Source organism: Siphateles boraxobius, unplaced genomic scaffold (genome assembly GCF_051911475.1).
Source record: "Siphateles boraxobius isolate OS27281-9 unplaced genomic scaffold, OSU_SipBor_1 12, whole genome shotgun sequence".
Lineage (NCBI taxonomy): Eukaryota > Metazoa > Chordata > Actinopteri > Cypriniformes > Leuciscidae > Siphateles > Siphateles boraxobius.
This window is the reverse complement of record NW_027508722.1, coordinates 2,601,574-2,617,485: the sequence shown is the minus strand read 5'-3', so window position 1 is coordinate 2,617,485 and position 15,912 is coordinate 2,601,574. Positions and strand designations below refer to the sequence as shown.

General features: G+C 35.8%; 1 protein-coding gene across 2 annotated transcripts; it reads right to left on the bottom strand.

Annotated features, from left to right (window-relative positions):
* Nucleotides 1-3,138: 3,138 nt before the first annotated feature.
* On the bottom strand, nt 3,139-15,495 carry preb (prolactin regulatory element binding). Of its 2 annotated transcripts, none has more exons than XM_077205934.1 (10): nt 15,305-15,495; nt 11,590-11,744; nt 10,585-10,780; nt 8,604-8,836; nt 8,448-8,528; nt 8,180-8,307; nt 6,730-6,903; nt 6,571-6,643; nt 5,371-5,530; nt 3,139-3,676 (listed from the first exon to the last, which is right to left on the bottom strand). In XM_077205934.1, exons 2-10 carry the CDS (start codon nt 11,722-11,724, stop codon nt 3,582-3,584), a joined length of 1,275 nt encoding a protein of 424 aa, XP_077062049.1. In that variant the 5' UTR covers nt 11,725-11,744; nt 15,305-15,495; the 3' UTR covers nt 3,139-3,581. The 2 variants fall into 2 exon arrangements, with proteins under 2 accessions (XP_077062049.1, XP_077062058.1); XM_077205943.1 differs by having other exon boundaries at nt 11,590-11,742; nt 15,296-15,427.
* Nucleotides 15,496-15,912: the final 417 nt, after the last annotated feature.

The following is a 15,912-nucleotide window of genomic DNA, read 5'->3' as shown; positions in this document are numbered from 1 at the left end:
GCATCACTGTTTTTATTGCTCATATTGGGTGATGGGTTTGTTTAGATCTTTAGTATTAAAAGTTTTCAAGAAAAGCTACAATAGGTCCAGAACTTCCTGGATAAAGGTACTCTCACATTTACCTTTGCTGGGTGAAGCTTCACAGGCCAAATCCAGTCATTTCAATAGGGATCCATGCGTTCGTATCAAAGTCCATTTACGCCACATTAGAGAGAGAAAAAAAACATGCTTTGGTAAATCATAAATATGAGATAAAAAGTATAAATTATTACACACAATTTAAAAAGTCAAAATGATGACATACTAAGTCAAAATTGACATGTTTAATCATAATTATGAAAAGTCATAATTATGAATGTCACAATTTCAACATTATCTCATAATTTGAACTTTTTGTCATAAAAATAAAAATTAGTTAGTGAGCCATAATTTCAACTTTTTGTCAATTTCAACTTTTCATGTCATGATTATGACTTGTCAACATTTCGGTTACACTTTATTTCGATAGTCCACTTTACACATTCTACTTACTACAGTATAAGTATCTGTGCAACTACATGTCAACTAACTTTTAATACTCTAATGAGAGTTAGTAGACATGTAGTTGCAAAGTTACTTATATTAAGTAGAATGTCTAAAGTGGACTATCGAAATAAATTGGAACTAACATTTCTACTTAGTATGTCATAATTTCTACTTTTTGTCACAATTACAACTTTTCATCTAATAATTGACTTAGTATGTTACAATTTTTTTTCATAATAAATTATGACTTTTTGTCATAATTGACAGTCGTAATTTCGACTTTTCGTCTCATAAATATGAATTAGCAAGTCATAATTTAAACTTTTTTTCAATTGACATTTCATGTCAATTATGACTTAGTATGTCATAATTTCTACATTTTGTCATAAAAATTAAAAATGATGACGTCATAATTTAGATTTTTTTTTGTCAATTTCAACTTTTACAACTTTTCATTTGTAATTGACTTAGTATCTTATAATTTCGACTTCTCCTTGACTTCATGTCATCATTTCAAATCATGTCTCATAATTATGAGTTTTTGTTTTCTAATGTGGCAGAAATTTGCTTCCATATGTTCAGGAGTTTCACATGAGGGAGAAAAAGATTTCGCTCATGTTCAACTCTAACGCACACAAAAAATAACATATCAATCTCATAGGCTACTCAAACTGGCACCAGGTTGATTATCGCAAATCAAAAATTCGAACGATCATTTTAAAGCACTTTATGGTCTAATGCCGCAAAGTGTCTCTGATTCATCTTCAGTCCTTCGATGCATTCGTGTTTGCCGAGTTCCTCTTGGGTGGTGCGTTCAGCAGGGCTACGACCTTTAGAGGCTGGAATTCCCTCTCCCAACATCTCTGTGAAATCCCATCTCTTCCCAAGTCTAAAACTCAATTAAAGGCGCATCCGTTTACTCCCTGTCCCTGTTATTGAAATGTTTATGCGCTGACTCAGTTCTTGTGATTGCAATCAATGTGTCCCTCGTTTTGTTGTACTTTGTATCTCCTGTCTCTTTTACCTTCATTTGTTGAGTTTTTCTTTTTCTTTTGTTTCAGGTCCAAATGTTCCCTGTCATGCAAAGCGAAGTGCCCATGTGTTTCTACACTTCCACCTTCGACTGAAATATATTCCCATTTATATACTTAATTTACCCATTCAGATGACAAGCCGTGACTTCCTGTTTCATGGGCTCTATAAGCAGTGACACACAGGCCAGATTCCTATAGTCATCCATCACTATGAGAAAGACCTGAGAACACAGTAATGATGTGCAGCACAAGGTTGTTGAGCTGCACAAACCATGAAATAGCAATAAGATAATAGTTTAAATGTTTGTCTATAGTTAATAATTAGGAAGTATAAAACAACTGGAGACGGTAACAGTCTTTATCGGCCCGACACACACTGAGCAGGATCGTTTGAGTCAAAGTTGAAAACGGCAGAAGCTAACGTTCCTCAGACCTCATCTATATAAACACAACTTGTTATTTTAATAATATAATACCATTATTAACAAAAACAATTATTATTAGAATTTATTATTATAAAATGCACTTTTTAAAAGTGTACTTGAGAGTTAAGAATCAAAGTTATGGAAGTGTACTCTCTTTAAGTACACTGTATTTCATTAATGCTATATTATCTGCAAGTTCAGTTTGGTAAAAATATATTTTTAAAATGTGTCAATAAAAATGAGCACACTTCTGTTTCACAAGGGTCAAACGTACTAAACACTGACGGCACTGCAGACAACAGGGAAAAAAACAATCCTTAACTACTAATAATACACTGCAACTCACCAAATAATTGTGCATATAGGATAAAATAAACAAATAGATTTATCGAACTTTCAAAATATTTTTTTGTTGACTATCAAGGATGTGTACAATCAAACTACAGGATTTTATTGAATTAATTACATATCAATGTTGGATATTAGGGACACTTTGTTTATTTTAGTCCAATATTCAGTAATGTTGTAGGCTTACTGCTTAATGTCCAGTCCTGAATCCTGAAGAAACCCTTCGAGAACTGCTCTAAATAAAATGCCATGGCGTCCCCTAGTGGAGTGAATAAAAACACCAGTCACTTCAAGTCTAAATGACCTCATACAGTAGAGGAAAGAATTGATGTCTGGCCTCTTATTCAAGTATTATTAAAAATGTGTTTTATAAGCATTGCATATTGGAGTCCATTGTTTTATTTGTGATAAAGCAATTCAATTCTACTGACATCATTTTTGGCCAGGCTGTCATACCAAGAAATTACCATACCAAAAAAAGTGCAAAATATGAGAGAACCAACGAAATATTAATAACTGATTATGATGTGGGCAATGTATGCTTTTTCCTGTGAGCTTTTTGTGTTTCTATGCATTTTTTGTTTCATATTAAAATAAAACCTGCAGCTGTAGTTTGCACTTTTTTTTTTCCTAAATAATTTTGTCAGATAATACCTTAACCAGGTTTAGTGCTTTGTTCTTCCCACATATTTTAAATATTTGTAAAAATATATATATATATATAATATTTTCCTCATATTTTGACGGTTTAATGGAAATTGTAGGGTCATTCAAACAAATAATTGGACAGAGCTGGCAACAGCATATGTTTTCAGATGTATATTTATATTTTTACATGGTTTTTTAAATATTTTAAAAAAATTCACTGTTGAATTTCCCTGCATACATATATCTTTTTTTTCTCCATTACATTAAAAGGCATTCTTGACGCATGGTGGTGGAGCAGGAGACGTCCTTATGAGGAAACCCAGTCCTGTTTCCAACCAGTTTTTCAATTTTCCTGAATGATCCTTTTTTCTCAATCTTCAGGTAATGCCCAAATTCTTCATCAAGTCTGATTCATAAGAATTTCATAAGAAATTCATAAGAGGAGGTCAAATTCAAACTCCAGAGATGATACTTCAGTTAAAACATGATGCTAAACACGGTCATTCCCATTTCCATTATTATTTCCCATTGATTAGAACAATTTCATACATCCAGGTTTGTTTTCAAGTCATTTTAGCATGTGAAATGTTCCTACGCAACACTAAATGAATCCCGGGAAGAGAGCCTGCAGGAGCAGAATGAGTCCGACCACCATCAGACCACAGAAGAACAGCACCAGCCACAGCGGGAACGATCCTGAAAAATAGAACAGCGTTATTTACATCAACACGGCCTGATTTAACAGCGTACAAAAACAATACGATGTTATAACTTATGTTGATAAAGACTGCAAAATTATATTAAAAACAATTAAATGTCATACAAAATACCAATGGTAAATAGTAAATACCAATACTAAAAATGAGAGCGGTGTATACATACGCATATAATGGTCAAGTTAGATTGTATAGCGCTTTACACAATACACATACTGGCCACTTTATTAGGTACACCTTGCTCATACCGGGTCGGACCCACTTTTGCCTTCAGAACTGCCTGAATTCTTCATGGAGTAGATTCAACAACAAGCAGGAAACATTCCTCCACACCAAAATCTGGTCCACATTGTCATGATAGCATCACACACTTGCCGCAGATTTGTCGGCTGCTCATCCATGATGTGAATCTCCAGTTCCAGCAAATCCTAAAGTTGTGCATTGAGATCTGGAGACTGTGGAGGCCGTTTGAGTTTAGTGAACTCATCGTCATGTTCAAGAAACCAGTTTGAGATGATTTGAGCTTTGTGACCTGCATTATCCTGCTGGAAGAAGCCATCAGAAGATGTTCACTGTGGCCGTAAAGGGATGGAGATGGTCTGCAACAATACTCAGGTGTGCTGTGGCGTTTAAACCCTGCTCAATTTGGTACTAAGAGGCTCAAAGTGTGCCCAGAAAATATCCTCCACACCATTACATCAGCAGAAGCCTGAACCGCTGATGCAAGGCCGGATGGATCCATGCTTTCATGTTGTTAATGCTTAATTCTGTCCCTACTGTCTAAATGTTTCAGCAGAAATCAACACTCATCAGACCAGGTAAAGTTTCTACAATCTTATATTGTCCAGGTTTGGTGAGCTTGTGTGAATTGTAGCCTCTTGTTTGCTGTTATTATCTGACAAGTGTGTCACCGGTGTGTGTCTTCTGCTTCAAGGTTGTATGTGTTGTGTGTTCAGAGATGATCTTCTGCAGACTGCGCTTATTTGAGTTTCTGTTGCCTTTCTATCAGCTGAACCAGTCTGGTCATTCTCCTCTGGCATCAACTAGGCATTTTCACCTACCGGATATTTTCCAACCTAGAGGCGGTTGTGCGTGAACATCCCAGTAGATCAGCAGTTTCTGAAACACTCGGACCAGCCCGTCTGGCACCAAAAACCATGACACATTTAAAGTCACTTAAATCTTTAATTTAGTATAGTTTGACCTTCACCAGTTCGTCTTGGCCATGTCTACATGCCTAAATGCATTGAGTTGCTGTCATGTGATTGGCTGATTAGATATTTGCGTAAACGAGCAGCTGGACGGGTGTACCTAGTAAAGTGGCCGGTGAGTCTAGTTTCAAAGAAGCTTTACAGAAAATCACGATGTTGATGTTTATAACATTAGTATCTTCATGCCTTTTAGTTGCATTTAGCAGATCAGAGCCGGGTAATGATATAGTTTACATTTTGTGACAATACAAGCAATTGAGCAGGTGAGATTTACTATATATATATATATCACCTTACATGAGTATACTGTATGTATGCATATAAAGCTAGACATCCTTATATAAGCAACTTTATCAATAGAGCTGGGCGATAATAGCAAGGTCTCTCGTACCATGTTGCTTAATTCCCATCTGATTCATGCAGTACCTTTGTGCAGCCGTAAGTCCAATCATGCCATACTTACTTCGGTTGGAGAGCGCATGCATCTGACAGCGGCTGTCGACAGCTACGCTCAACATGACCACTTCATTATCACCCTTTATGGCTTTACTTTTAGGAGCGTCAGGTAAGAACGTCAGGTCTGTGACAACAATGCCATGAGATTCCTGGATGTAGTACAATTTCTGGAGGGTGAATCAGAAGAGAAAGTATTAATAAACTGGCTCTGGTTCAAGACCTTGTCTTGTCTACGGTGTATATAGGCAGCGAACTACTAAATGAGCATTCTAACAGAGGGGTAATCTCATATGAGCTGAAATTATTGAAATAGGTAACAGCCTTTGTGCATCATACTAAAAGTGCTAAGATATTCGGGTTATAATATACACAAATATTGAGTAAAACAGTCCATTTATTATTAGATTAAGAAATTTATTTTTTATCTACACTACTGTTCAAAAGTTTGAGTTCAGAAAGATTTTTTTTAAATAAATATAATACTTTTATACAGCAAGGACACATTAAATTGACCAAAAATGACTTTTATAAAATATGTTAAATATTTCTATTTCAAATAAATAATAAATAAATGCTGTTCTTTTGAAATTTCTATTCATCAAAGAATCCTGATCAGTTATTTTAGTATAATTCAGATACTATTATATTTTTTATTTTTTATATGTTTTTATTTTCACATTTTCATTTTAGTGTTTTTGTCATTTTTATAATTTTTTTTGTTAAATACGTCTATATAGTTTTTATCACTTTTATTTTCCGTTTTAGATTTGGTTATTTTAATACCACATAAAAAATAAAAATGTTGCCTTGACGCCTAGCCGGAAAATAAATAAATAAATAAATATATATATATATATATATTTTTTTTTTATTAAATTTGGTTTTAAGGTTTTAGTTTTAGTTAACTACAATAACCCTGATCCTGATAAATATGCATCACACAAAAATATGAAGCAGCACAACTGTTTTCAACTGATAATAATCAGTAATGTTTCTTGAGTATCAAATCATCATATTAGAATGATTTCTACTGTCATCAAGTTTTAATAATACTTAAGAATGTTATTGTGTTTACAGTATTTAAAGAACAGCAGTTATGCCTATATTGTCTTAAAACGCTGGCTATGAAAACAGCTGGATAGGTTTAGGAACACAGTGAATGCGTGTAAGTGATTGGTGAAACGGCACATGGTTCTGCTGTTTGTACCTGCAGGGAAAACGCTATATAGATGCACACAGAACCCGTCACAGTTCCAAGACCAAGAAATGTTCCCGAGTCACTGAGGAGGAATAACACACGACACAACCATGAAATACATGACAATTCATTATAACTGCATAAGAGATACAGAGAAATTCCCTCTACCTCACTGCAAGACAAGATATAACTTCATTTCCAACAGGCTTCGTGAGCAGCGGCAGGAAAGCGCGACCGTCCCATTTGGTGATGTAGCATTGTGGGGGTTTGCGCTCCCGTTTGTGAGGGATTTGGATCGTATAGAGTCTTAAAGCATCTTTCTGGTCCTCTACTTTTGCAAACCTGTTTTAAAGCAAGTGAGCAAAAACATCAGTGCATCTGACAGCTTCTTGTTAGTTACTAGCCGGCCCTTTCCACGAATAGGGTTCACTTTGGTATCGCATTACTTTTTTCTACAGCACTAGTGACTTGTGATGTCCAGTTTGCGAAAAAATCATAATGAACTGGTTGAACTCACTTTCAGATGTGCCTGACGGTCACTCCAACTCGTCATGAGCCACTATCCAGGAGTATATGATCTAGGGCTGCCACTATTCAATATTTTTGTAATCGGTCGATTATTTTGACGAATAATCGAGTAATCTGAATTTTCTTTTTTATGGGGTAATGAAAATAGACCTAAGCAAAGACCTAAGCCTTTAAAATGACTTAAAATACATATATAATAACAATAAGGCAATAGTATTTTATTCAAATAAAGTATCAAAAGCAAGTAATCATATGGTTTTATAGATCAACTGTTAAAATTCATAATGTAGACAATGATCTTATGTACATTATGTATTATAATAATTGCCTGCAGAGGGCACAACGGCTGGTGATTGTTGTTGTTACACATACAAGATCAAATCCTTTAACATTAGCAAGACGACATTTAGTTGAAATGTTTAATATTTGGCCACTTCTGTACGATAGAAATGCTTCAGCCACTGTAATTGTTTGAACAGGAATATGTGGGGATGCAAACTCACAGTGAGGGTTTAAACTTTTATTTTGAAATCCCGGTGAACAATAGTTTGCATGTTTCGAAACATATTGGCGTAGGTGAAATGGTACACACTGCGTTCCCAGATGAGCACTATAAGCAACCCAAACTCGCAGCACATGCAGAGAGGGAGTTTGAGACGAGCTCTGCGCACGTAAACGATAAGTTCATTATCAGGAACGGAGCCGTTCTGAGACGCACGTAACGTACACGCATATAAAAAATTAAAGCACATATATATATATTAAATTGTCTGAATTAATAATAGCACTATGCTATAGTATGGATTTTAAATTGTTTTAATATGTCGTGCATGCTTAGAAAACGATCTAATAATGCAGTTCATGGATTCCTGTCCGTGGAATGCTCCACTTCCAGTATTTTTCCGGTTACTCGATTTTTAAAAATAGAGTATTGAATCAAATTGAATCAAGGAATCGTGACAGCCATAGATCATATGATGCCGGTTTTTGCCAAGTCAATCAGCACTCCAGTTAGTCCAAAATGACTCAAGCCCTATTTTTTAGCCTATTCGTGTAAAGTGGCATCTGTCAGGAAGTGTGCACAACTCGCCTGCATGCCTTGTAGCGGTACGTCTTCTCTGTGATCTGAGGCATGCTTTCATGCCAACACAAACCCACGGCCAGCTGATCGCCGCTCCACACGCTGCACGCAAAATCACGGCCAACCGTTACAATGTGCTACATTAAGAAAGAGAACATAATAATTGGACAAACCACATTTGAGCATCGTAAAACAGCCAACATCAGCACAATATTCACAACAAGGAAGCAGTTCTTTATTGATTTACTAAAAAAACTTCACTGAGCACAAAAGCTACCTTTTTATCATTACTGATGTCTATATCCTCCAGTTCATCATTGTGAGCTTTGAAGTTAAACTTCTCTTTCAAAGAGGGGAACTGCAAAGAGAGGAAACGTGTTGAGACAAGGACAGTGCTTGGGAAGAAAGTGCACAGACTGATGGGAAAGCTCACCTCCCACACCCTGACGTAGCCGTCGGCCCCTCCGCTCAGCAGAAGTGTGAGGTCAGCACTGAAGCGCACACACTTCACGCAGGGGTCCTGTGGGCTGAGGTCTCCCTGAACCACACCAACATCCTCCACTGAGACCTGAGGAGAGTCCTGCTTCATCTGGGGTACGTCTCCTCCTCCATCTGCGTTCTGGCCTTTCCCGCCTCTCTTCCTCGCTGCACCTTTATCTCCCATCCCTGTTAACAAGTGCAATGGAAAAAGGTTTTTTTAATATATATTAGATACATAAAAATGGGTATAAATGACTATGAACTAGTGTTGTCGGTACTTAAATTTTATAAATGTGACTGAGCGCTGTTGAGCGGAATCATAAACACCTCTGATTGGCCATTGTGTTCACAAGCTCATCGGATATGTCTGTGATTGGCTACAATGATCTGTGCACGGGAGCGTTTGAGAGTGCATGGAAGTGTTTTAAAAAAAATATATTATATCATATTTGAGGAGTGCGCGAGTACAATGGCCATTCCGAGGCGTTTACGATTCCGCTCAAAGCGTCACATTTTTAAAATTTCAGTATCGAATTGGTACCGAAGTCAGAACTTTTGACAACACTATTATGAACCATTTCAAAGACTGTGATGATGTGATCCACTGTTATTAACATTACGGGTTTTTTTTTTACAGTACCTGTCAAAAGTTTGGAAAAAAAAATGTTTTATGTTTTTAAAAGAAGTCTCTTCGGCTCACCAAGGCTGCATTTATTTCATCAAAATACTGTAAAAACTGTAATATTGTGAAATATTATTACAATTTTAAATAACTGTTTTCTGTGTGAATATATTGTAAACTGTAATTAGTTTCTGTGATCAAAGCTGAATTTTCAGCATCATAACTCCAGTCTTCAGTGTCACATGATCCTTCAGAAATCACTCTAATATGATGATTCGCTGCTCAAGAAAAATTTCTGATTATTATCAATGTTGAAAACAGTTGTGCTGCTTCATATTTTTTGAGGAAACAATGATACTATTCAAACATGTGTGGTAAGATTTAAAAAAAGAGAGAAATTAATACTTTTATTGATCAAGTATGCATTAAATAGGTAAAAAGTGACAGAGAAGACATGTATAATGTTACAAAAGATTTATATTTAATAAATTTAATAAATACATTTAATAAATGCTGTTCATTGAACTTTCTATTTATCAAAAAATCTCGAAAAAAGTATCAACATTTCCACAAAAACTTTCATGTTAACCGTTTTCAACATTGATAATAATAATAATAATAATAATAATAATAATAATAATAATAATAATATGTTTCTAGTGCAGCAAATCTTCATATTAGAATGATTTCTGAAGGATCATGTGACATTGAAGACTGGATTACTGGAATAAATTACATTTTGAATGTATTAAATTAGAAAACAGTTATTTTATATTGTAATAATATTTCACAACATTTCCTGTTTAAATTAAATTAATTGCATCTTTGGTGAGCAGAAGAGACTTGTAAAAATGTTACGAAACGAAAAGGAATGTTTCCAAACTTTTGACAGGTACTGTATAGGTTCATTTTTTTAAAAAAAGAACATTTATAACAATATACTTTATGTTTTATTGCCTTGACATTAAAATACGGAAGCTGTTTCACTCGGATACACGGCACAATAGAGAAGAAAAGTCGATCACAATCGTTTCATGCTGATCTTAACGCTGCGGTGTGTGTTTCTAATACAACGGCTGATGGAATGACGGCAAATCTGTCTCTTTCTCTCTTCTGACTACCGTAATCAAGCTCTACATCATTTTTCCCCTCTTTTAGAAAGTCAAAGAACTGTGGATTTCTTGTGATATTGGCCCGAATGTGAAGTAAACTATTATATTTGTTGTAGTTTCGACTATGACGACTTCCGAGAATCCCTGAATGTGAAAAGGGTCCATTAACTCTTTAATGTTTGGATTTGGTGTCTACTGACCATCTTTAGCTGCAGGTTTCTTAGCCTGTTTGGCCGGATGATGACTGAACTTCATCAGGCTACAGCTGCCATCCTGTCCCGCTGCGATCACATCTCCACCAAGACACATGTTCATGGTGGCTCGCGTGTCTGTTTCGTGAGTGTGCAGCAAGGTGGCGCTGTGCACACCACCAACCAGCTCCAGACTCAGGAAGTGCTGCAATGAAATGGCAAAACTAAACACCAACAATCCACACAGTGGAGCTTCTTAATAAATAATCATTATGAATATTTGAAGCCGAACAAGCCCATTTTTTCCCTTAAAAGAAATCAATAAAACAACATAAATGTAAAGCACCTAATTCTACTTTGTACCCTTATAATAATACCTTATACAACTAAGGACCACCCTTTAAACACACAAAAGTTTTGTTGAGTATCATATTTTATATTATACCTGACTTTTATGGCTGATATAGTATAATATAAAATGATACACATCTGAAACTATGCAAAAAATATGTAATTTGGTTCAGATGCTGATATTTATGTGACCAAAAAGTAAGATAAAATTCTGATGCGTGTAATGTAAATCAATGAGATCTTCATTACAGTATACAGCGAATACTTACATAAAATGCACATAAATATCGGTTGTCAATCTATCAATATTATGTCTTAGTAAGATGATATTTAAAAGCTTTATGATCAAAGCACTGTAGTTCCAAACATATAATGCAATGTAACGCAATACAGTGATGATTGGAGGGATCATATTTGATACTCACATTTGAACATGATTTTTAAAAAAAGAAAAAGATGTAAGAATAATCAAATAAACCTAAGTTGCTTTTAGCTTTATTGCACGACCACAAGCAGAAGGGGGACGTTTTTATAATTAGATAATTATAATTAGCCTTTTACTTGTTAAAAAAAGTATAAACTATGAATCAGACGATGTAGATTGTGTGCAACAGGTTTTTCAGAAACGTTTTGATCATGTTTATGGTTTGTTAAAGACAGTACCACTCCATTCTTGATCCCGGTCTTGGACGCGCCTCCTCCTCCAGCTGTGATGATCAGTCCGGTCTTCGGGTCGATGTTAACAGTGTAGAGAGGGAAGGGGGCTCTGTACAGCTCAGGAGCTCTGCGTTTACCCATGATGCTCTGTGATCTCCGGTCTGAAAGTAAATTACGGATCGTTACATACAATTCCACAAAAGCAAATCAAGTTCCTGTTGTGATAAAGTTGTGCAGAACCGCAGACGATTGATGGTTCTTCATTCCTACATCTCACTGTCATGTCCTCATCATATCTCTTGATATACTGGATGAACTATTAAACTAATTTTCAACAGATGATGTCATATTAGTACGTTTTAGAAACCACATAGCAAAATTACATCAACTTAACATTCAAGGTGTTTCCAATTCTTCTTCTTTCTCTAATCAAAATGTTTCGAACAAAACTATAAAATTAGACATGCACCGATACTAAATATCTCCGCCGATACCGTTAGCTGATTATTCAGATATCCGCTGATACCAATAGTTAGATTTTCTTAAGGAAAAAAAATCTCTCCCAAATAATGCTGCAAACTATAAGGGGACCCTCTCATGTGGTGCATTACTATAATATAAAAGGTTACAATTAAAGCTGCAGTCCGTAGTTTTTCCTCTGTCGCCATCTCTGTTTGCAGTTAATTGCAGTTATTCGCAGAATTATCAACTCTACGTGGGTTGTGTCTCGGCTCGGCACAGCGCGGATGAATCCAATGTTTTGAGGAGAATGTGTGTCTTTCAGTCGGTGTGGATACTGGCATTCGCAATCACAGATTATACTATTTGGAAGTGTGAACAACATAATTTTCACCGGAAGACGTCCTGAACAAGTAACATCCACTTTTGTTATGACCAACTGAGGGAAAAAAGCATTGCAGTAAATCGCGCTGATTAAATCTAACGATCGCTTATATCACATCAAATCGTGCAAATTATACTTTGTTCTCAAATTGTTAATGTTAATAACGTTGGCATTGCGTGACTACATTTAATGCCCTTCCGATATTATTCGTGTTTTCGCATGAGCCGGACTCCGGTTGCAGTCTCTTTCTTCTGTAGCCACTCTCTTGCATTTTACAACGGGTGAATCTTCAGTTTTCACTGGTGATTGTCGTTTGAACCTTTCTGGATCCGCTATCAAATTGATAAGTATAAATTGATAATTATATCAAGTGCTGTGAGAAAAGACTATAAGTCTCCACCTCCAACATCCTCACACTCGTAGCCACTAGCCGAGACTCTTCTTTAAGTGTACAGATGTGACGTAATGACGCAAAGACATGCTCAAATTTCCCGTGGAAATCTACCAGTACCACAGGAGTTAAAAACATTATTACAAACTAAACCGTTTTGAATCGAGCGAAGGCAAGCAGAGAGTTTTGAACACTGGCTGGTTATGTATGCTGGTTTATTTTGGATAATATTTAACACAAAAAAGTTACGGACTGCAGCTTTAACACCAGAGCTCAAACTATTATATTCAACTGCTATTTATTTTCAGACGTTATAATTACACTTAAATGAAAACTGAAATGTTTATATGCATCTCAGATGCACATAAGGTAGTTTTCATAAACACCTGTCTTTATGGCAAATTTATTCTAACATGCATATAGACTACTGTATAATTAAATATTAATGTTTTTTGCGGATGAAACACTGATTGAGCGACTACGAAACATGATACATTTCGGTAAGTTGTACTGTATTTTTCAACATATTTTTTAATGTTCATGCATGTTTTTTCATACTATAACTTGTAGTAAAGTGGAAGAAAAGACTCACGCTGCCACTTAAACTGAGGCGCTACAGCGATCTGTCACGTCACATTCATGTAAGAGCGTCAAAATGCCATTTATTGCATGAATTTCTTAAGAAATTTGATAGAATTTGAAAAGAAGTAAATTTACCTATCAGAAGTAAAAGACCACAAAGATTTTTGTGATTACTAGATGGGAGGTGCTACAAATAATGAAACGCAGCGAACCTGGCTAGGGTCAAACACCTGGCCGGAGCTACTACTCTCTGTTTATGTCTATTACGAGTCACGCAGGTACTGGGTTGCTCCACAGCGGTACGACTCAAACCAGTCTAAAATAGTCCGAACAAACACTTATTATAGGTGTACCACAGTGATTCAGGATAAGACAAAAACACGGTTTGGAAAATGGATTCATGATGTACTCGCTCATTATACATTTTGTAAACTTTGAACACAGAAAAAAAGTTGCGGACTGCAGCTTTAATGCGTTATTGTCACATTAACTTGCCCTAAATTCAATACAAGAAAGATTTTCTTCACACAGAGTATGAGTTGAGGTCTCAACACAAGTTTTTTTCCACCCCATTTTGATTGACAGGATATAATCGGCCCTGACCATCGGCTGTTTTTAAACCATCGCCTGATGGCTGATAGTGAAAATACTTCGGCCGATACCGAAGTGCATCTCCAGTTTTAATATCAGTATTCGTCAATATTCGTGTCAATTTTCTGATAGGAGTGTGTATACTGTGCAAATTTTGCATTGCATTTCCCTAAATAAGCCGTATAAATCGGCACGATACATGGAAATCTGTATCTCACAATGCAATGCGCTCAATTCAACCCTTTGCAATGAGATGAATGAACTGGAATTGATCTCAGTTCGGAGTGGATTAATAATAAAAATAAGCATTTGTTTCTGAGATGAGAACTGGACATCACTCACATGCTACATACTGTAATGTGACAATAATGTCACTGTGATACTAACGTTTGAAACAAATTGTGTTTGTGGAATTATGTATACTGTTACTGCATAATAATTAGGAAGCAATTTTAGTGTATAGGCTACTGCAGTTTTCAGAAAATACAAAGTGGGCTATTCTGATCATAACGTTAATCTATATAATATCCCTTAAACAAACTAAAGCCAGTTCGATTAAATTATATTCCAGGAAGTGACAATTTAGTTGGGAAAACAGAGCATCATTAGGTATTAGCAATGGATTTAATGAATTTTGTGATGTTTTGTATTAGGTGGCTGTCTGAGTCATAAATAGCCTATTTCATTATGTTTGATAAAGTCTCAAATTTCAAAATGCGTTTAAAAACATTAAAATTAATGACCTAAGATGACTGTTAATGGCCTACTTCAGCTCTGTATTTCCATCCTGCTAGGAATCCAGTTATTGTTTCTGCTCATGTGTAAATAATAATGTAATTAATCAATTTTTGTTTCTAAAATTGATCAGAACTTTTTATGAATGCATACATACTAGTGTATCATGTTATTGACAGATCTCCTTTCATTACAACAAACAGTTGATAGCCTGTATTTGTTTACAGAGTTAAAGGTAGTCCACAACAGAAATGAACCAGACCACAGAGACTTATGTTATTTAACAATATAACAATATAAACACTGAATCTTTGGGTTTTATTCACTGTAGCACATTTATCTGCTCCTTAATCTCTATAGCTCAATTTACCAGTCGCATTTCCTATCAACAAGACACGTTAAATCCTACACGTCTGAACACTAGAGAGACAGTTCCAGCTTTTAAACTCTTCCTCTCTGTTTTATGTCTATATGTTTGTTCGCTATCTCTCTCTCTCAGTCTCTCTCTCTCTCTCTCTCGGCTCGAGCCGCTTCGGAGAGGTCATTAAAGCTGTCAGTGTTGGTGTAAGTCACCGCACCTGAGTCTGCTAACGCACTCCAGTCTCTTACTCCAGTCACTCCCGTGTTTAGTGGACATGCCACTGTCTTTTCCCACTGGATCTCTCACAACATTTGTCAAGGAACCAGCATTTACTTCCTCTGTTTCCCTAGATACACGTCAGCACAGCGTCACATCCTGCGCGCCTGCGTCTCGAGCCTCCGCGCGCGCGCGCTGGACACACGCGCGACCGTAATACATGTAGTAATAATACATCTGGAAGTGAGAATGGAGTAACCTCGTTTGAAATGCTTTGCAAGGTTGTTGAATGTAGCCTAAGCTAAGCAGGCCTGCACATATTACAGAAATTGAGTTTTATAACAATTACACAAAATTAAATTAATGAATTGTTTTAATTCAATTACATACTGTAGCTACTTAATGTAAGTAAACAATTAATTTATATAACGTAGATATATTATATAATAATAAAAAAACGAACAACTTAAAAAAAAGAATGTGTTTGTTGCATAAAGTGGTGTTATATGCAAATGAAAAGTAGGCCTACATAAAAATGAAACAGGTAACATACATTCTGTGTTATTTTAGTGAGTTGCCCTTTGGCAATTGTAGCATTTATTTACCTTG

Bases quoted from the DNA above. Each gene is read 5' to 3' on its own strand.
- preb (XM_077205934.1), bottom strand. From the start codon at position 11,724: ATGGGTAAACGCAGAGCTCCTGAGCTGTACAGAGCCCCCTTCCCTCTC. The intron at 10,781-11,589 runs GTACTGTCTTTA...ATTTCATTGCAG, and splicing joins CCGGGATCAAGAATGGAGTG to CACTTCCTGAGTCTGGAGCT. The intron at 8,837-10,584 runs GTCAGTAGACAC...ACTTGTTAACAG, and splicing joins GAAACCTGCAGCTAAAGATG to GGATGGGAGATAAAGGTGCA.